Source organism: Neoarius graeffei, chromosome 9, assembly GCF_027579695.1.
Source record: "Neoarius graeffei isolate fNeoGra1 chromosome 9, fNeoGra1.pri, whole genome shotgun sequence".
In the NCBI taxonomy this organism is placed as follows: domain Eukaryota; kingdom Metazoa; phylum Chordata; class Actinopteri; order Siluriformes; family Ariidae; genus Neoarius; species Neoarius graeffei.
In genome coordinates this window covers 54,460,992-54,483,654 of record NC_083577.1, presented here as the reverse complement: position 1 = coordinate 54,483,654, position 22,663 = coordinate 54,460,992, and the positions used below count along the sequence as shown (strand labels likewise).

At 42.6% G+C, this 22,663-nt stretch overlaps 1 protein-coding gene across 12 annotated transcripts in view; it reads right to left on the bottom strand.

Moving 5' to 3' along the window:
- Positions 1 to 22,019, bottom strand: part of usp9 (ubiquitin specific peptidase 9) — a 65,709-nt gene extending 43,690 nt beyond the window's left edge. For 5 of the 12 annotated variants that reach the window (XM_060929805.1, XM_060929808.1, XM_060929807.1 and 2 more), the window contains exons 1-11: positions 21,811 to 22,017; positions 17,943 to 18,184; positions 10,111 to 10,259; positions 9,942 to 10,021; positions 2,136 to 2,248; positions 1,459 to 1,677; positions 1,235 to 1,350; positions 885 to 1,136; positions 649 to 787; positions 321 to 473; positions 99 to 203 (exon numbers count right to left, since the gene is read on the bottom strand). In XM_060929805.1, coding sequence (XP_060785788.1) covers positions 99 to 203; positions 321 to 473; positions 649 to 787; positions 885 to 1,136; positions 1,235 to 1,350; positions 1,459 to 1,677; positions 2,136 to 2,248; positions 9,942 to 10,021; positions 10,111 to 10,259; positions 17,943 to 18,044 — 1,428 coding nt within the window. In that variant the 5' untranslated portion in view covers positions 18,045 to 18,184; positions 21,811 to 22,017. Of the gene's footprint in view, positions 1 to 98; positions 204 to 320; positions 474 to 648; positions 788 to 884; positions 1,137 to 1,234; positions 1,351 to 1,458; positions 1,678 to 2,135; positions 2,249 to 9,941; positions 10,022 to 10,110; positions 10,260 to 17,942; positions 18,185 to 21,810 lie in introns of all 12 variants that reach the window. The other 7 variants (XM_060929811.1, XM_060929809.1, XM_060929810.1 and 4 more) reach the window with 4 other exon arrangements.
- Between the last annotated feature and the right edge of the window lie 644 nt (positions 22,020 to 22,663).

Genomic DNA, 22,663 nt, shown 5'->3' with positions numbered 1-22,663 from the left:
TTTTTGACTTCACTTTCATGAGAATATACTATACCAGATGACTAACTTTTGATTGTACTTTTCTAGTTTACCAGGGTATCATCAGACCAAAAGCTAACCTTAAAACAGTCGAAAAGATGGTCTAGTTGTTCAGGTGAAAAATCCCATGCCAATTTTGCAAGAAGATCATGAACATTCTTGACGATAGCCTCATGCTTCCCAGCCTATAAATCAGAATACAAAAAAAAAAAGTTTATTTCTTTCAAAGAAAAAGCAAATTAACTGAATATAAGAGACCAGTTAACAATTCCAACTAACAGTTTATCAAGCTAACTTAATACCTGGGCAGCCCAAATGTTGTCCAGGTCCTGAAGTGTAAGAGCTTTCTCCTTAATGACAAAGCGCAGGATTTTCTCTAGTTTCTCCACATACTGGGGTTGATGAAGGCTATCCCGCAGTACAATGGACAAAATGTTGTTTTGCTGAATCCACTCCTGACAAAGGACAAAAAGCTTACAGTCATCTTATAGTTCTTACATAAAGAACATGGTATATTTGTCAGGTATCAAACGGCAGACCACAGCAATGCAAAATAAACACACCACATATAAAATTTAGCCAACTGGTAAGAATTACAAGCCGTCTAACAGGAAGACGAGCACAACTTACAGCCATGCGCTCTGCCGTGAGCCACTCTGCCTCTTCTGGGTTGCCATGACGATGTGTGTAGTACGAGACGCTTGAGATGACCTTATTTACTTCATTTAGTGCATTCATTTTGCCATTAAAAGAGGAAATTTGCAATAATCTGTGACAGAAGTGGCGAGTGTGTTATTTCTAAAAACTACGTACATGGTCTACTAAAATATGGAAACTGTTGTACTAAAAACACCTGAAGCCCTTACCTAAGAATCATTTTTAGCCTAAAAATCTCCATGTTCTTCACCGTTTCCTCTTGCCCTGGTACTCGTGAAGCCAGGTTCTTCAATGACTTGATTATCATAGACAGAGCATCATTTTTGGCTTCATTCTTTGCTTCCTTTTTCAGCTCATCATCAGTGAGGTTTTCTAGAAACTGGGGAACCATTTCTATAATGGGAAGGAAGTACTTCTTCACCGTGTGCAAAGTGAGAAACTCATAGCACTGCCCAAAAGGCCTGCAAAGAAGCCACACAAACAAAACCAATGGTAAACCATGAGAATTCAAACACTTCACATTTACAGAAATGAGTCGAAGTCCTTAGAGTTCCCTTACTTTATGAGTGCAGCGATGATCTGAACGTTCAGAGCTTGACCACTCATGAATCGATCATGCAGAATTTGAAACCCGTTTAATGTGCCAAATTTGTTTATTAAATCCACCAACCAGCCCTGCAGAAAGACACAGGAAGTACATGCAATGCAAGTCTTGGTGAATTCACTCAGTTAAAAAGAAATAAAAAAATACTGAGGACTTTAAAAAAAAAGACAAACCCTCACCTTGGGAGAGCGAGGGTCAGGCGGGCGAGCAAAGAGCTCATCTTCAGCCAGCTGCACCCCAGCAGGCACCGTCTCTGAGGGTCGGGTACCATTGTAAATATGAAACTTGCAGTGGGGGTTGGTGGCCATGGCCAAGAGTTCCAGAAGAGGAAACCAGTCCTGAGAGAGCTTGGTTACACACAGTTCCATCAGACGATGGGTGTTGTTGATTATGCACCTCTGCAGAGAAGAGGGGGGGAAAAAAAAAAAAAAGAGATGAAAAGTCAGAGATATACAGTGAAAGATGGACTGACGCCACAGTATTGTGATAAAGCTCTCTCTCTTATTTTGGACAATTGTGTACAGCTAAAAGAAGCAACTGCCTCTTAAGAAGGGTATGAGTCAGAGCGGTCTCCTACTGCTGGCATCTTCCCCGAGTTTAGTGAAAGGAAGCCTTTGATCACTACTGTGGTGGTTTAATGAAAACAGGCAAAAAAAAAAAAAAAAGGACTATAGCACTGAAAATAACATTGACTAGCTTTGTTGACTAATGAAAAATGCAATCCAAAAGAAAACTATGCTGTTTTGAAGCATTGTTGACTGTTTATTGGCTCAGAGGAACACAAACTATTAGCTAGAATAGCTTATGGTATAGAAGAAGTAACGATGGTCTTGAAATTCAGGGTCACAGAACTCACATGGATTTCAAACTTCCATCCACTGACAGCCTCATCAGTCAGTATTTTGGTGAAAGATATTGTCAAACCATCACGGAAAAATCTCTGGCAGGCTTCGCTCTTGACATCAAGTCCTTGGGACAGAAAATCAAAGAAAAACCAATTAAAGGACGGACATTTTCAGATGCCGCAATGCATGTGCCTGAATGCTGAACAATTAAGGTTGACGAACAATACACACAAAGCTTAATAAGCCCTTTATAGAGAAAGCAAAAAAGGAGGAGATTCTTGAGATGAACTAAAGAAACGCACAGGACAAATATGAGTGACCTCAATATTCCACAACAATTTCTGAGGAGACGATGTAGTCATACGTTGACAGAAGGTTGTCCATTTACAGCCCCATGACGAGCAATACTTTTAGTGTAATCTCTTAATGCGCAACACATGTAGAGTACAACCGGTACTAAAAGCCTGCAAGAGTAATTTCTCTTATTAGTTATTATTACTCTCCGGTCAGTGCAAATCTTTTTTTTTCCAATAATACAAAGAAAAATCTTATTCTCTGGTTGTAATATTTTGTTTACTCACTGCATCATCTACTCAGAGATTCAGTCCAATCAGGAGTGACCATTATGCATTTTTCTGGATCTGGATTTTCTTTGGGTAATCCTTTAAACCATATTGCTTATTTTTACCACAGCACTGTTTAATTCTCACGCCTTCCTGGTCAGAAGGTGGTGTCGATTTGTTTTCTATAACAGCACGGCAGGCGGCACGGCGGTGTAGTGGTTAGCGGTGTCGCCTCACAGCAAGAAGGTCCGGGTTCGAGCCCCGGGGCCGGCGAGGGCCTTTCTGTGTGGAGTTTGCATGTTCTCCCCGTGTCTGCGTGGGTTTCCTCCGGGTGCTCCGGTTTCCCCCACAGTCCAAAGACATGCAGGTTAGGTTAACTGGTGACTCTAAATTGACCGTAGGTGTGAATGTGAGTGTGAATGGTTGTCTATGTGTCAGCCCTGTGATGACCTGGCGACTTGTCCAGGGTGTACCCCGCCTTTCACCCGTAGTCAGCTGGGATAGGCTCCAGCTCGCCTGCGACCCTGTAGAAGGATAAAGCGGCTAGAGATAATGAGATGAGAGAACAGCACGGCACTTAAAAAAAAAGTGCACAGGTAGGTATTAATGTGCTCATGTCTAATAAATGATCTTTTCTTTTGTAATAACTCATTCACAAAGAATTGCATGACCAAAGCGCTACCTAACCCAAGGCTTTAAAAAAAAAAAAAAAAAGTTATTTAACAAACAAAACTGGATAATCATTGATCTTGTGAATCTTTCTGTAAGAAGGTACTACTTTAACATTTATGGAATGAGTCTCAGATGTCAGCACTCTAATGGTCAATAAATTTTCCAACAAAGAGGCATCAGGACAGAGAATCTTGTGCTTTCTGAACACATCACGCTTTAGAGTTCGCCACATTAATGAGAGAGAGGCCAGTGAGGAAACTAACACACGTGTATAATACACATTACACAGACAAGTGTTTTACTGGGAAATACACTGCTTATATTTTTCCATACAAAATACATTGCAGATCTGGGTGACATTTAAATAATATTGGCCAGCATTGAGCAGTATATCAGATATATTCCATTAAACGAGCATGATAGCTTCAATACAGAAGCTTATTGGTCACATGCACACTTCAAGCACAGTGAAATTCATCCGCAGCATTTAACCCATCTGAAGCAGTGAACACGTGCGCACACCCAAGGCCAATTTATGCTGACAACCCAGTCCTCACAGATGGCGTCGCAGATAGCGTCTGCGACGCCTCCCCCCCTTCGCAGAAGCTCTGCACGCACCCTGCGCGCACCTCCCAAAAATTGTGACCACCGCAGACAGCGTTGCAGACAAGAGGGCTCTGATTGGTTCACTCTACATCCGCTGTACACGCACTTCCGCTTCCTTACTTTCCCGGTTTGTTTTGTTTTCACGACAGCCATTTTTAAAAACACGAGCGAAGATGGAGCAGCACGAAGAGCGGTTGATCGAGGAAGTGAGGAAGTACGTACATCTATACGACTCCAGTTCTAGTCATTATAAGCATAATTATAAGTAACCGGAGGATAAACACTTCACTAACCACACCCACCAACTACTCCTCGCGATTTCACGCCCCCTTGCGTTGTGGTGGTGAATAACATCGCACACACCTATACTCCCCGCTCAGCGATAAATTACAACTGTCTGCGAAAAGCTATCTGCGAAAGCCTTGTCGCAAGAGCATGCAGAGGCCCTCAGCAGTGAGCAGCCACACCAGAGCACCCGGGGAGCAGTTGGGAATTAGGTGCCTCGCTCAAGGGCACCTCAGTCCAAGGCCACCCCACGTCAACCTAACTGCATGTCTTTGGATTGTGGGGGAAACCGGAGCACCCGGAGGAAACCCACGCAGACACAGGGAGAACATGCAAACTCCACACAGAAAGGCCCTCGCCGGCCGCTGGGTTGGAACCCCGAACCTTCTTCCTGTGAGGCGACCGTGCTAACCACTACACCACCGTGCCGCCCATTAACCTCTGCATTTAACCCATCTGAAGCGGAGAACACACAAACAAATGAGCAATGAGTGCGCACACACACCCAGAGCAGTGGGCAGCTATAGAAAAGCGCCCGGGGAGCAGTTGGGTGTTATGTGCCTTGCTCAAGGGCACTTCAGGTCAAAGCTGCCCCATGTTAACCACATTTATTTTTTTCGCAATCCAGTTTCCATCAAATCCTGCGCGCTGATTGACTGGCCAGCGGGTCCGTATCGTAGGACCCCAGTCCGTATCGTAGGACCTCTGGCAACTTGCTCATTCACAGCAACAACAAACATAGTAGCATTTTTTGTCAGCATTTATCTTTTTTTAAGATTTATTTATAAGATTATCAAAAATCTTAATTTTTGCAAGCATTTCTCAGCATAATAGCATTAATTTTACATCATTGATAGCGATAATGACAGTGTTCACAGCAAAAGCGAGTTTTACTACCCTGAGGAAGAAGAAATAAAAGAAAACATTTCAGGAGAAAGATAAAACCTGTAACTGTTGCTAATGCCGAGCAAAAACATGGTTGAATCCTGAATGACTCAATTTTGTATAAATAGGGGACTACATAGGCAGCAAAATGTAGGGTTTTTTTCTGCCATGGAAGTGCACTTGTATACTGAGGAGGAAGCCATTTGCATTACAGCCGTGAATGAGGATTCAAAATGGCGGCTCGGCTCGGCTTTCCCTTTCGGGCGCTCTCGTTTTCTGCTAGAATTTGGTAAAGAAAAAATAAATATATTATTTACCAGCTTAAGGTCGGTCCGTATGGTGAAATACCGTGACCTCGGCCTTGAATACTGACCTCAGCCCAGAGGGCCTCGCTCAGTACTTTCAAGACCTCGGTCACGGTATTTCATGATACGGACTTCCCAGATGGTAAATAACACACGTTTTTGAACTGTGGGGGAAACTGGAGCACTTGGAGGAAACCCACACAGACACAGGGAGAACATGCAAATTCCACACAGAAAGGCCCATGCCGGCCCCTGATCTTGAACCCAGAACCTTCTCGCTGTGAGGAGACAGTGCTAACCACCATGCCGCCATGCTAGCTGAATGGAATACAGCTAATATGCCACGAAAAAAAAGCCAGCCAATAATATTATACATACACATTTGATGGAACAAACCTGGCAGCCATGTTTGTTTACAAATCATCACAGTCGCTCGCGAGTGCAGAAGTTTTACGTGTAACATGCATCTTACGGCATTTTCAATTCACTGTGACAGTTTACTGCAAGTGCTGTTGGCGAACAAAGAAATGATTCAGCGCACGCGCAGCAGAAAATTCTCCCACTGAATATCCGCATCAGCTCTGACGTGTGAGGTCATGTTGCCTTGTCAAGGCAACAAGACATCACACGTCAGATGCAATATTGTAAACCATATTGAACGCTTATTCTCCACTGATCACATAACACACGTAGTAACAGTGACGTACTGACAATACACGCAGGATAAGTGATATGCTAACAATATTGCCTGTTATCGAACCAAGTGAATGAAACCCACTAGAAGGGAATAGAACATGTTTTTATTCCATTGGAGGGGAAAAAAAAAAGTGTCCTGTATGTATAACCATTTCCAATATTTCACTCCAATGACGTCAGCAGGAAAACCCGGGGAGTGACTCGGCACGAGCCATGCAGATAGAAAACCGGTTCAAAATTAAAATTCTTTTGATTAACTTGCTTTTTTTGTTGCTGGGTCCATATAACAAAGAACATTACACTGTGGCATGAAGATATGAAGTTTATTTTTCAATGCGAGATGATATGTTCACCACTTGAATATAAACTTCATATGTTCATGTGACTGTGTAATAACCCTCTCTCTCTCTCTCGTCATGCAGATGTTCCACAATAAAGGGATTCAAAAGCATGTGTTCATTTTTACCAACCGACCCCCCCGGGACTGTGCTGTTATGTTAAATTAATTCACTTCACTGTAGTAACCCCATCACAGATTATTTTCCTTTAAAGTGCATATCTCATTATCTGTAGCCGCTTTATCCTGTTCTACAGGGTCACAGGCAAGCTGGAGCCTATCCCAGCTGACTACGGGCGAAAGGCGGGGTACACCCTGGACAAGTCGCCAGGTCATCACAGGGCTGACACATAGACACAGACAACCATTCACACTCACATTCACACCTACGCTCAATTTAGAGTCACCAGTTAACCTAACCTGCATGTCTTTGGACTGTGGGGGAAACCGGAGCACCCGGAGGAAACCCACGCGGACACGGGGAGAACATGTAAACTCCGCACAGAAAGGCCCTCGCCGGCCCCGGGGCTCCAACCCAGGACCTTCTTGCTGTGAGGCGACAGCGCTAACCACTACACCACCGTGCCGCCCTTAAAGTGCATATCACGGGTAAATTCAGGAGCAAGATCAATGTAATTCTCCTATTTTATATTAAACTTTGGTCAAATATCTGTCACATTCTGCATTCTCTGCTATTTTTTTTTTTACCTTGCACAATACCAGAAAAATTCAGTTGAAATCAAGCCATTTGAGGCGAATTGGTCCACCGCTGAAAAAACTTGGCATTTTGGATTTCCCGGGAAACATTGATTTTCGTGACGTCGCGTGCGGGACGCCTCCTTCTGAATCCTACGTCAGCGCTGGTTTGTTTATGAGAAAACGACCTGGTGGTTTTCTGCAAATTTCTTCAACGTTATCACGTAATTATTAAAATGGTTAACAGATGTATCGTAGGAGGGTGTAGCAACACCAAACTTGATGGGATTAGTACTCATCGTTTTCCAAAAGACCGGACAATGAGAGAGAAATGGGAGCGCTTCGTGCGAGGCACCCAGAAGCCGAGGACCAAAGCCGAGCCAAGAAAAAGACCAAGAAAATCGGCAATTCACTAGTTGACTGTTGCCAGGGTAAGAAACAATTCTGACATCTCATTATATTCTTCACCCAAAGGTGAAGTAACATTGCGCTCAGGTGACAATTCCATATTTCAATGCAAAATTGCTAGCTGCTAAACTTGGTCTACACAGGCTGTGCACTGAAACTGTACAAGCTCTCGCAGCCTGCTGGCGCTTCCGCAGGTAACATCACGAATCTGGCTCCAGACTCCCTTGGGATTTTTCCAGACACATTTTATTTTATTTTTTTCTGCTGTAGACAGATGGCTTTGTGCAAAATTACCCTTCTGGAGGAGTGTGTAAAGGAACATACTTTCATATTAAAAAAAAAAAAATTGGTCCAGGATATGCACTTTAACCCCATGCCATGTTTTATTCCTTGCTTAATAAAAATACTCAGATGTTGTAATAAGTACCAGAATCTGTACATTTAACACTAAATAAGCTGATCGCATCCAGTTGATCCACAAAATCTGACCATCCTTGACTTGCAAGTGATGTCAACGCAAATTAGAAACCCGGATGTCGGCCATGTTGGTGGATATATAAATGTGGGGTCAAGCTAGCCTAGTAAACTAGACCCACCCGCCTAGCGGCCAAAAATATTTTTGCCTAGCGAATGGGTCTAGCCTCGCACCATATAAACAAAAATACCCCAGGCATCAAATCGTGCCCGCCAATCACAACGCAAGGTTTTTGTTTGGATTCTTTGGGCAGGCTTTTGCAGGAGTAACGACAAAGTTGCGCGACGCTGGAGAAAGCGCAGCAGGAAAGATGGCTACCGCTAGTGAGCAGCGCACGTTTGACTCCGCTTTGGAATCAGTTTTAGAAGAATTAGACTTGGAGTTTTCGTTGAAACATGAGCAGGAAGAGGCTCTCTGCTCACTCCTTTTCAAGAAGGACGTTTTCGCTGTTTTGCCGACCGGCTATGGCAAAAGTCTGATCTACCAGCTGGCTCCGCTCGTAGCCAAAAGGATGGGGCTAGTTTGTGCAGTACGAAGAAGTAATAAACAGCTTTGAAACATTACTTTTTGATTGTTTCTTATTTTCCCGTTATTTTAAATTTAAGGGAAATTATTTCACCAAACACCACTAAATAAAAACTCTCAAAAACAGTTTAAGCAAACCCTTGAAAAACCCTTGAAAAAAAATAAGAGTGTATGTTAAGTATGTGGTACAGACTCCAAACTTGTGGTCATTATCTCCAAACTTCTTAATATCTAGAACCTGTTTATTAATTAATACGCATTTTGAAAAATTATTTCAAGGCCTCCCCCACTGCTTTCTGTCGCTCTGACTACGTCACAGTCACTGTTGCGCTGATTGGTCAGAGCGTTGGCCAATACGCACAGAGACAGTTTGAAAGACAGCGGTTTGTTCCTCCTACACCCGTCGGAAATGTCTACGGATCGAGGCCAGACTAAATATTCACATTTAGCCTGGCTTGCCAGGCTAAGGTCAAGCGACATTCCATACAAAACAGTCACACATGCGCAACTCTTTGTTTTTCCACTGCTTTAAGTGTTCTTTTAGCTAGGCCATATCTTTGTGCTGTATATAGTTGTGGTCACAACAGTACTCGTGACCGTGGCACATTCCGATTTTTTAGAATTCCGTCCGTGATTTGAGAAGAGGGCGAGGAAACTTGGAGGCTTAGTACGAAGAGGAGATGAGATAATCAGGACATTTTGTCCAAAACCTTTCATACACACTATCAATTAGTTTATATTTCAGGTATTCCGGTGTTCGCGAACGAAAGCCCTGTGAGAGCGCTGTGCCGCACCTGAAGGTTTAATATGATCTAGCTGGAAACAGACATGCAAGTGAGCAGCCTGCAATGACAAGGGAATTAACTCATCCCAGGGTCAACAAGTGGCACGGGCCTACGTGGTTACCCCCCTTAGTACACTTTTTAGTGTCGAAGCTGCTTCGGTCAAGTTCCATTGAGAATTCCTCCTTTTTTCGAACAAACACCTGAAATATAAAATAATTGATAGTGCGTATGAAAAAGGCTTTGGACGAAATGACCTGTATTCGTACTTGGTCAGTAGAAGCATCTTATCTTCAGAAAAGTCTGACTTTTTGAAATAATATCGATCAAAACCACACATCTATCTTCTCTTTGCTCGATCGTTCAAATTGTAGTAATACCGAGAAAATTCAGCGCTGTTTACAGACACGCTTTCAGCGGCTGCCGTCCTAGTTGCTTTGTTTATCCACCATCATGGCAGACGCTCATGACATATCACAGGGACACATTTTGCAAGTTATTTATAGGAAACGGTCTGTTTTATTATGTACGGTATGGTGCTAGACAACATCTGTAATGTACATACAAGGCAGATTGCTTTACCTTTTTTGCAAAGATCTATAGCAGCTTCAAGAAGAACTTCTAATTCACCCTTTGGCAAAACTGGAACAACCCAGCGGGGTCTGCAAGCACAAAAAACAATTGTATTAGTGCATTGTGATCCTGAATAGAGCATCACACTGAGCAGGGTTCAAATCTGCACTGTACGTACCTGTTGATCATGTCATCCAGTTTGGCCAGGTCTGTGTGAGGGAAAGCTGGCTCCTCCTCCTCCTCCAGCTGGCCTGTACAGTCTCCCTGGACCTGCTCATCTGGAGGACTTACTGGAGAGTTCTCGTTGGACGACGTGGGAGTGGATGTCTGGGACAAAAATCATATAAATACAAGCAGTTTATTCAAATAAACAGACAATTCCCAAGGGGAAGCTCTTCAGGAAGGGACGACAACAACAACATCTGACATACTAAAATGCATTTTAATTCAGTTAACGTAGACCATAACTGTCTGTAAAGGTCCGTGTTACCAGCTAAACAACCCATGCAAGTCCAAGTCAAGAAAATACAACTCCTCATGCTTTGCTATAGGGAACATACGGAGACGATTCTCACAGATCTCAGAGAAGATTCTTATTTGAATTTGCAATTCTGCAAGTCCCAGGTGCACACACACACGACATAACCTCATTAACAGTAAAACTGCTTAAAAAATAGAAAAGATCTATAACATGACCATCCTTAAATGTTTTTTTTTTAAATCATTAAAAAAAAAAAGTCAATTATCAGCATTAGGGTAGAATACTCGGCACACCACCATGTTCTCTTATTCAAACATGTTCAAAAATAGAAAGGTCAAAACAGAGTGAGAGCCAGGGAGCACGAGAAGACGGGGGCTCCTCTGTGACGGAGTACTCTCTCAATGTGTCGACCCGAGTTAAATAGAAGCTACAGAACTTGGGAAATGTGGGGGAGTGTTGGAAAAGGTTCCTTCTGATTTGGCTGACCTACATATGCAGTTTGCTTCTCACATCTGAGCTCTACGCAACTCACACCAACTGGCTTTTCACTGCGAGCACGCAGTTCTTTGACTGGGCTATTTCAGCGTGCACAAGGTATAAACACAAGCAGCTGTACTATGCCCCAGCTCTTTAGACTGCTGTGCTTTGATGATAAGCCAATTATGATTTTCGACTGCCATCAGTTTAATCAACTGGGCAAGCAAACAGCACACTACAATATCTTCATTCAGATTAAAGCCTGAAGAAATGAGATCATTTCAGAAAAAAAAAAAAAAACATGGATTTCAGCCCAGTGATCAGGCCATTTGGTTGACATCTACATTAACTCTAATATCGGTCTTATTTCAAGACAACAAAATGAGAAATAAAATCTTTTCAGCCATTCAAATAAATCACTGCCTGAAGAATCACAGCATTACCTGCCATCATAGCTCTGAAATAAATATTACTAGTAGAGTGTATTGAGAGAAGACTCATCAGCAGGCAGTGTGCGAGAGTCAAACATGCTTCCAAATAACACAGACAATAAATCTATATCTAGAAAATGACTGATCAGTGCAGCTCTGCTAATCAGTTGTTACAGTCATCAGATCCCTATTGGAAAATGAAATTAAAACAAGTCAACATGGTCATCATCTCCTACCATGAGCATCTTAGGAAGACCTCAACACTTGCGCCCTAATAAGACCATTGCTTTAATGTTGACTTGTGATGTCCTAGCACTTACGACACCTTCGTAAAACGCTACCCAATTTTTTTCAGTAGCATGAGCACACAAGGTTTCATTGACGTAGCTTAAAGTGCCATTCCACCATTGGATGTATTTTTTTGGCATAAAATACAATACATTTTATGACAACATGACTAGACAGAGAAATCTTTTAGCTTCAAAATGATATATCAACCATAATTTTTTGACAACGACAAGTATATTAATTTTGTGACCAAAGTCACCTACCCTTTTAATTTCCGCGCGGTAGTGAAACGTGACGTCATCGGCAGGTTCCCCTTCTTGTGTACCACGTCACGTGTGACGTGGCACAGATTATCAGCAATGGCGGATAGAACGCGATTGTCAGCTTCGGAAAAGAAGCGAAGGAAAATAGCAAGTGATGCCCAAAGGAGACGGTCGATGGTGAATATCGGCACAGCAATCGACAAGTGGAAATCGCGTTCTATCCGCCATTGCTGATAATCTGTGCCACGTCACACGTGACGTGGTACACAAGAAGGGGAACCTGCCGATGACATCACGTTTCACTACCGCGCGGAAATTAAAAGGGTAGGTGACTTTGGTCGCAAAATTAATATACTTGTTGTCAAAAAATTATGTTTGATATATCATTTTGAAGCTAAAAGATTTCTCTGTCTAGTCATGTTATCATAAAATATATTGTATTTTATGCCAAAGAATACATCCAATGGTGGAATGGCACATTAAGTAGTTTTGGAGAAAACTTGCCCAGATTGAGTCCACTTGGACAAAGTCCAATAACGAAAATCAAGGGCCATAACTCTGAAAATAAATGATTTTCGAACTCAGCTTAAATCATGAATAGTAATACGAGCACGCAAAGTTTCATTGACGTAGCTTATGTAATTTCTGAGGAAACTTGTCCAGATTGAAACGGACGGACTCTATTCCTATAGCTCCCTGCGCACTACATAGTGGGGGATAATTAACCTTGAAGTTGAAGCCATCTTTTCGTAACACCACTAAAAATATATATATTTACAGAATCAAAAGTTTCCCCCATTACTGACTGCAAACACATGTTGGTCAATCTGCTGCCAAATCTAAAAGTTCTCAGCCATGAGATTATTTCATACAGGCAATTATACTCTCCGTGCACAAAGCTGTCGAGGTATAGCCCTGTACAAGTTCATTACAGAGTTCTAATGAAATCCTGAGAACAGTCCCAGCAATGATCCTCCTCACTTGGATTCCAGAGGTGTCAAAAGTATTACCATTTATTACTCAAGTAGAAGTATAGATACTAGGGCTGTAACAATATGCGCATCGAAATCGCGATACGCAGAGCCATGATCCGTATCACGATACAAGAAGGCAGAATCGCGGTACACCCTTTCAAACTTCTCCTCAGCCCAAAAACAGAGGCGCTTCCAAACTTCAATTTATGAATACTTTACTTTTTATTTAAATTACATTTTAAACTTACTTAAATTACTTTTTTTTTTAAAATATCTATTAGTAAGTCGTTTTTTCGCCGACCTGCGACAATCTTCTGCGAGTCACGCAGCGTCCACACTCGCCACTGGCAGAGCATTCATTTCTTTTAAGCGGTCGCCATTCTGGTTGCGATGCGGGGAGCGAATCTGTAAACAAGCAGCTCATTGGCTGGCTAGGTGTGCCACAAGCCAATCACAATCACTTGACCGGAAAGGCATGCAGTGTTGCCAGATTGGGAGGGTTTAGGTGCTTTTTGGCTGGTTTTGAACATATTTTGGGGTGGAAAACGTTAGCAATATCTGGCAACACTGAAGGCATGTCTGCTTGGGCGGAAGCCTTCTGCGGCAGTTACATTTTGACACGCGAGCAATGTTTCACCATAAAAATTCCGTAATTTCCATCTGTTTTCCGCGATCACAGAAAATCATTGGCCCTATGAGAGTGAGACAGTGAGAGAGCCACCCCCCCCAAAAAAAAATCTTAACGGATTTACACGATTTGGAAAAATGACTTTTTCAGAACCGAAAAAAACAGAGCTTCCGGCTCAACAGTATTATTTTGAGAAATAAAACAATCTTTGGATATGCATTTGCTCATTTTTGCATACATATTACTCATTCTCTGCAGTGGTCTGAATTATTTGTTATTAAATAGTTAATGTAAGTAAGTAAATGTTAATAAGTCAAATTTACTACTTTAAAAAAAACATTTTAAAAAAAATCGTGGGCGTATCGAATCGTGGGTCAAAAATCGCGATACGAATCGAATCGTGAGTTGGGTGTATCGTTACAGCCCTAATAGATACTATGGTTTAGAAATACTTTTCATGAAGTAAAAGTATCAACTGAAGCTTTTTACTCAAGTAAAAGTATACTGATTTCTAAACTACTTTAAAGTACAAAAGTAAAAGTAATGAAAGCGGAAAAAAATGCTATTAAGGACAAAGGCGCAGCCTAGAAGTCCACATACAGTCCATTCTCCTGACCCATTAAAATGTGTTTCATGGAGCACAAGTAATAATGACTTGTCTGTAAGTGTTGTAATGGTGTAAAACTTCATACCTCAGAAGTTAGTTATCAATAAATTGCAGTTTTTTTCTTTTTCATATGGGACGTGCAGTAGAGGCAGCAGGTTCCAGTTAAAATGCAAGAAAAACACTTTCTCATCCCTACTAGTTACTGGCTCACCCAGCGAAGTCAACAGAATGTTTGTGTTCCAGCAATGCGAGGCTGAACACAGGCGAGGAGAGAAAGGGCGGCCGCTGGAATGCCGACACACTACAAGCTAATATAAAGTTTACTAAGCTAAGACCTGTCACTTTACTCACTAACACCCACCAAGATACCATAACTGCATTTGTAAACTTAACCTGACTCAGAAAAGAGAATGCCGCATATGGTTTGTGTGTGTGTGTGTGTGTGGGGGGGGGGGGGGGATTCCACTCCTGACAAACGAACGAGAGCCCGCAATTTACTAACGGTGTCGAAGTCAGAGCTCTGATTGCTGTGTGTTTGGAGCGCCCTGAGTGGCAGTTTAGACAGACCAATAGGGTGTCGTAATGACATTTTGATTATATTCCTCATCCAACCACAATCAAATTTAATGGCGCGAATTATCTTGATTGGGTTGTTTCTGTTTTATTTTGTGTGTGATGCGAATGATCTGGATTTGATTTTTTTTTCCTTTTAAAGTGTCGCAAGTGTCAAGCTGAATGAAATGCAAGTAACGAGACTATTATAAACGCAACGAACTAAAAGTAAATGCTTGAAAAATGTAACGAGTAGAGATAAAAAGTAGGTTGAAAAATTATTACTCCAGTAAAGTAGAAAGTACCAAAATTTCTACTTAAGTAAAGTAACGAAGCATTTGTACTTCGTTACTTGACACCTCTGTTGGATTCAGCAATATCACACGAGAGGGAGTGCTGTTGTAATGAATATCAGCACAGCTGTCAGTCGGTCGTAGGCATGACGAGGCCGCAGGTGACGGCATGACCTCGAGTGTGGTATTGCTTTTATACAACAGTTCTATAAAACAAGAAATTAATAGAGGAGTAAGTGACATTTGACACACTATGGCTAAATGATCTGGTTTTTTTTTTTGCTCCGCTAGTGGAAACAGATCCTGAAGAAGCCACATTTCAGTTTATGGCACGTTGGCTGGCTAAGGTGGTGTTTACATTAGACCGTATCCGTCTCGTTTTTGTCGCGGATGCACTGCCCGTTCACATTAAAACGCCGGGAAACGACTCCACAGGCGGAACAACTTGAATCCGCCAGGGCCCACGTATTCAATCCATTACGTATCTGATCCGGTGCTGTGTAAACATTGAGGAACGAGGATACGCTGTGCTGAGCTCTAGCTGACGTCGTCATTGGACAACGTCACTGTGACATCCACCTTCCTGATTCGCTGGCGTTGGTCATGCCACGCGACTGCTGAAAAACGGCGCGGACTTTCACTTCCTGCTATTTGTCCCGAATCACTGCTCGTGCGCTTCACTCGCGCGCTCTGTGAGCTGCGCAGGGCCGGAGTGCGCACCCTCCAGAGGGCACTCGCTGTTCAGGGCGGAGTGATTTGGAGCGCAGGATGCCTGCGGAGCCGAGCGTATCCGTGTATTGGCGTTGCTGTGTGCAAGCGAATCGTGTATTGGCATTGCTGTGTGCAAGCGAATCGTTTTAAAAACGTTAATCTGATGATCCGCTGATACGGTCTAATGTAAACACCACCTAACTCGCATCGACGTGTACATTTCCATTATAGGTACTTCTGGGAAAATTGGTGCCCCTTCTTCCTTTTCATCTACATCTGATGAGCTTTCATAGGTTAGGTCAAAAAGTTATATTCCTGAAAACCATCATGTGTGATGTCTGGTATGTCGCTAAAGGCCGATTCACACCAAAGATAACGTCATAAGGAATACCACTGCAACTTGTTTCTGCAGTCTGAATTAATAGTTACAAGCAGTTACAAAAGGTTCAGTATGTCAAACCGCAGTTGCAAGATTTTACAACATTGTAGACCTCACAGCTATTGTGACACGTTGCCACTGGCGCTGCAAGCTAATGATAGCTCTCAGTCTCTGATACCTTAGCCACCTTGGATGTATAATTGCACTATAAATCCATGACGTCCACTTACCCCGTAGGATCATCCTGGCCACAGTGCATTTTAGGTAGGCAAATTTTCCCCCTCCTCCTGCCCTCCATGGAAAAATCAGGTCTTTATTGTTTGATTGAGGGTGAGTAGAGTACTATCCTGGTAGCATGATCTAGTATATACAGCATATCCTATGATGCACTGTCTCTGTAATTAGTATTTTTGCGGTCAATTAAGGGGGAAGCATGAGCTGTTAACTGGCGAAATTGTGCCAGTCACGTAAAATTCAGAAAGGCTACTTGTCACCATCCTCCAACTCCCTGGAAAGCATAGCATACGCTTCTACACTATCAGAAACAGGGGTACAGTAGAAGTCCATTTCCGTCCCCAAGGTACAACCTACACTGATGTACCCCCTAGGGCTCATTACTGGACCTCAAGGTAGCCATGTGTACCTTTTTAGGAGCAAAAAGGTACATACATGCTCCCAAGCAGTATATAAAAGGGTACAAATAAGTAAGTACCTTAGAGGGTGCTGCCGCAGCGACAAGCCGGTGTACCCTGAAAGGTACAATAACATACTTTCTTTTGTGTGTAATTTCTACTGATGTAATATCCACACGAGTCTACATGCAGGGGTTCTTCCGTGTTATACGTCTCCGTTTATAATAGAGGCTACTACTGTTAGTAAATTAGCTACTGCTATGTCTGTATCCATCTTGAAGTAGGCTAGTAATAAATAAAGCTAACAAATAGAGTACAACAAAGGTGTTGTTTAGAAACACCAATGCTGTTGCAAGCAGCCTCAGCAGTGTGAGCCACCCAATTTTAGAATGCTTGGTCATAACAAATACAAGAAGTTGCTGGTTTCAAGTAGTTGCAGCTCATCTGGTCACAAATCTTTAGTGAGAATTGCCCTTAACACTACTCTAGAAACCATTTCAATACAGGAAGTGGAATTTTCTGTGCAGGACACAGGTGAGTGGTGATGCACACAGTGAACTATCCCAGTGCCAATATGTGAAATAATCAGCCTTCTTGGAACCCTGCTCAACAAATCAAATTAGTCGACCAGAACTAACTGTTGTCTCTCATCTCATTATCTCTAGCCGCTTTATCCTGTTCTACAGGGTCGCAGGCAAGCTGGAGCCTATCCCAGCTGACTACGGGCGAAAGGCGGGGTACACCCTGGACAAGTCGCCAGGTCATCACAGGGCTGACACATAGACACAGACACCCATTCACACTCACATTCACACCTACGGTCAATTTAGAGTCACCAGTTAACCTAACCTGCATGTCTTTGGACTGTGGGGGAAACCGGAGCACCCGGAGGAAACCCACGCGGAGAACATGCAAACTCCGCACAGAAAGGCCCTCGTCGGCCACGGGGCTCGAACCCGGACCTTCTTGCTGTGAGGCGACAGCGCTAACCACTACACCACCGTGCCACCACTAACTGTTGTATAATGAGCATTTCATTTCAAAGTTACTATAACAGTATTATACATTCAGAAATGCAGCTTTGTTTTCCACAGATATTTACCATGCTAGCATGCTTTAACAGCAACCAAGAGGCTACATCATAAAACACTTATGAGAACGAATAAAATTAGAAAAACTTAAGTTAGAAAAGTCCGAAAACATCTATCATACAAACAAGCTACAACAGCTGTCAGGGTGAGAAAGGTCCTAAGAGAAGCACATGGAGAAGAGTAGCAGGAAGTGTGACACTGACCTGGTTTTGGGGGAGTGGGGGTTGAGACTGACCGTCCGGAGCTTGGCCCTGCTCCTGACTTTCGTTCCCCCCCATGGGGGAGCCACGGGTCGTGGCAGTCATACTCGACACGGGGCAGATCTTTGCAATCTTGTCTGCTTAGGTCACTGGCGCACGGGACGAAATCACTGCCTCCTCTGGACTGGTAGAGAAGTGGCACACAGCTGAAAGTGCTAGCACTGATGCAGAGACCATTGCATAACCTGAACAAAAAAAAAAAAAAGGGAAATCAAGTCACACAGCGTGGATGGGGTATAACGTGGCATGACCTCGAATTTACAAATGATTTTTATCAAATATAAAGACCAACTACCTCGCTCTCTGTTAGCAAAAACATAACTAAGCTATTAAAAACAATGAGGTTTCATTATTGTCACAGTATTGTCCTTCTCATGATCTGACAGAAATAAAGCCAGGAGTCTACTATTTACTTCTATATATAAAAAGGTATAGGAGATAAACCAGAGCAAGAAATAGTCCTGCCAAAACTTTACAATTAACAAAATAAGGAAATCAAAACACATTAACAGAGGGATATATTTAAACGAGTAGAATATCTGTAACCAATGGAACATTCAAATGATACACTGCACCGGAACAGCAACTGACTGTGAAACAGCACAAAAAATACCCCACAACAGCTGCCTTTCATGCCCTGTGAGAACATTCCCCGTGCGAAAAGCTTCTCAGTTGAGTTGAACAAGATAGATGTTAAGTTTCCTGTGTCCAATATTTTCTAATGGACACAGGAACACACAGACAAGTGTTAATTACATTTTACCTTGGACAGCAGTTTTACTGGTTAATAAGGTGAAGATTAGCCGCACTAATAAGTGGTCTCAGAAATTGAAGCGTATTATTGATAAAGTTTTAATTAGTTCCCAGGCATTATACAAGTTTGGTGAAAGAGAACATGTCCAGGGACCTGTTCAGACACGGGTCTACTTATGGCATAAATGCAATATACAAATGATAAATGGCTCTACCAAAAAAAAAAAAAAAAATCTAATAACGTATCCTCTGTTCCAAAGGACAACAGATTAGACTTGTATTATAACCGTCCAAATGAGACATACTAAATAGGTCTTCTGACAAAGGGACTTAAAGACATAAGCATTAAAATAAAAAAATGAATAAAAGAAATAGTATATACAGTTTCCTGTCCACAACTCTATGCTTTTGTGACCGGTCAAACACGATGCATACCAGTCCATAATATTTGAGGCGTGTCACCATAAAACAGGTTCATTCCAGCAAAAGTTCATTCCAAGATTGGTAGAGATTGTGTCCAAAAAAAAAAAAAGGATCGTTTTTCTAATTTGGCCATAAACACATTCCTTAACCTATAATGTATCTGTCACCGTAAAACCACCCATACAGATGACTTTATAGGCCAAATGAATGTGAGATATGCATTAATTTCAATATACACAAATACCAAATTTTATAGTTGTTGTAGCATTGGGCATTATCATCGTCAGACCGAATGAAATGACTGGATGGGATTTTTACAGCTCTGCGCCTGCCACAGACGACAGACAAGTCTCCCCCCACTTTCTTTTTATTGTCGGAGCATTTGATTTATTCATTGCTGTCAGGATGTGAAGAAAAATTCAAGAAATCTAAAAAAAAAAAGCTTCTAAAATAAAACGTTACCTACCCTAGCATTAATAAAATTGAAAATTATAAGGAAAACTGCTCTGGTTTACACAAAATAAAAACACTTCAGGACATGCTCTTATTAAGCTGGGCATACACTGTGTGATTTTTTCAATCGTGGTATTCGGCTGCTGCTCACACTGTATGAGTGAATCGCAAGGGTAAACAGCACGCAGCTTACGATTCCTGTTCTCACACTATACGATCCGATGCTCAGGATTTCAAACAGGTTTGATTTTCATCCGATCGATCGGGAGGAGGTCGTGAGGTGTTAATCGCTTGTCGTTACCCCATGTACTGTATACTACGCGATCCGAGACGCACGATTGAGCCAAAACTCGGCCCGATCTCCAAAATAGTCGCGCGAGTGAAAATCGGGCCAAAAATCGCACAGTGTATGCCCAGCTTTAGAAAATAATCAGATTTGGGGTGCTAACGGTCCGTCTCTTCATGCAGGGCTATACTGTACCACACCACACCACATCACCTACAACATAAGCCATCAAGGTTTATTCCTTACCAACTGCTGGTCAATGTGAACAACGTCAGGTGAAATACGACAACCATGGGTGCAAAAATTAATCAACAACACTGCACACTGTCTCTCGTGTAGAAACCCAAACCAGCAAGCGCAACAAACTACATGCACCTGCTACAGCGCAACTACACAAGCGGCCTAATGCCACACCACACAGCATTCACAAAAGGTTAACAGAAACACACAGGCCAGAGGTGAAATGTTGATTCTTTCTATAATGTGTTTCTCCCCCTAAAAACCATTACCTGTGATTATGATCAAAATAAACAGCAGCAACCACCCCACACCCAAACATTTCACATCCCTTCATTTAACCAGCCATGATGGCTAAGCTCATTGTACACAAACATGCCAATTCTCTCACACTCTCAGTTTCAGTGCTTTAATAAAAGTAACTGCGCACACCGTGCATGTTGTTTCCATAATAAACGAGATAAATGGTTCAGTGTGCACTTCACTTTGCTGTCATTTCAGGTTAGCAAACCAGCTATGTAGAAAACAACATTACCCAAGGACTCTTCAGGACAGTCATTTATATATTTAAAAACAACACCACATCTATTAGACAAAAATATATTGTGTAACACTATTCCAGGGAACAACTTTGCAACAGGGAACAAATTGATTGACTTCTCTTCTGCAGGCTCGGGAGCCAAGATGACTGGCTCATCGACCAAGTTAGCCATCCGAGTGTCTGAAAATATTCGCATTTCCAGCTCAATCAGACGATTTCAGTTCTCAATAAACTACCCAGCTTTTTCCCCCCTCAATGAACACTGTAGAACATCTGATGGTACACAGAGATAACTATGACAAACAAGAAGCGCTCAGGCCTGAAGCCACGGCCTAGTTTCCTCATCGTGAACGCTAGCCATGTTGCTAATACCGAAGAACATTCAGCTTTTAGCTCGTCCGCTGTCCAGACACAGATCAACTTTGCAAAGAAATATTGACCTGCATCATTATAGCGTCCTCTTATTCTTAAATACGTCCTTTTATAGTCAAAGAAGAAGCTGCACCGATTAACACGAGCATATGTTTAAATTACATAAAGTGCAATCACAGCCTGCTTAGCATGCTAGTCGGCTTTTAGAACACCACACTCAGCAGCTAGCAGCTCACTGGGAGTTAGATTATTAGGCCTGGCAGGGAAGTTGTTGTTTTTAAAATCAGGCTCAGGAAGTTTTTCACAAACAAAACACGACTTAACGACTTGCAAAAACGGGTCACCGGCTTACTAACACAAGTCTTGTCACGAACAGGCCTCGCCTTGGTTAAAACCACTTGTTTGTGTTGATTAGCCATGTAGGCTAGTCGTTAGCTCAGCAACGACCCTCTTTGTGCTACTATTAATAAAGTTATTTCACCTCAAGCAACTAGTTAGGCAATAACCGACTAACCTTCGGGGACAGATAAGCCGGTGCGGTGTGACTTATTTAGCTCAACAGCAATAGGTTAACAATATACGTGGTGACAAACGAGAGCGTTTAAGTCCACAATGACAGGAATTCGGCACTGAGCTACAACAGCCTGTTAGCAGCTACACACTTAGCAGGCTTTGCCCATTTAACTAGCCGCTAAGCTAACCCTAACTAGCTCCACAGAAAGCCAAAAGTCCTTGTTACCACTTACCAAAAATCAAATCGGACCTTCTTCCAACTGGCCCAAAACGTGATCAATTACGCGTTGCTAAAGCACGATTGTGTCATTCAGCTGTGTATGTTGTGTGCGAGGCGCTCAGCCTACATAAACTGTCTGCGATCAGCTTCTCGCTTTTTTGTCTACTGTGTTGGGTGTTTTTCCTGCGTCACCAACATCAGCTGCCCCCCTCCTTCCTCTCTTTCTCTCTCTCTCTCACACACACACGCGAAGCACTCCTAAACTAAAAGCAAAAATCCCGATCAAGTGCCCTCTTTATTACTTTTTTTTTTAATTATTATATTTATCAAGACTCAAGAACTTCACCGTCATATGCCAACACTTCCGTGTACTCTGAAATCCCGCTGTCCTGCACAGCACTTGTCAATTATTTTCAGGGGAAAGTAGATAATGCACGTTCAAAAGTCAGCATATGACGTCATTGTCCAATTGCTCATATTCATTACCTCATTACGGGGTGGCACGGTGGTGTAGTGGTTAGCGCTGTCGCCTCACAGCAAGAAGGTTCTGGGTTCGAGCCCCATGGCCGGCGAGGGCCTTTCTGTGTGGAGTTTGCATGTTCTCCCCGTGTCCGCGTGGGTTTCCTCCGGGTGCTCCGGTTTCCCCCACAGTCCAAAGACATGCAGGTTAGGTTAACTGGTGACTCTAAATTGACCGTAGGTGTGAATGGTTGTCTCTATACCCCTTTTCCACCAAATCAGGGTGTACCCCGCCTTTCGCCCGTAGTCAGCTGGGATAGGCTCCAGCTTGCCTGCGACCCTCTAGAACAGGATAAAGCGGCTAGAGATAATGAGATGAGATGATGAGATTACCTCATTACGGTCAT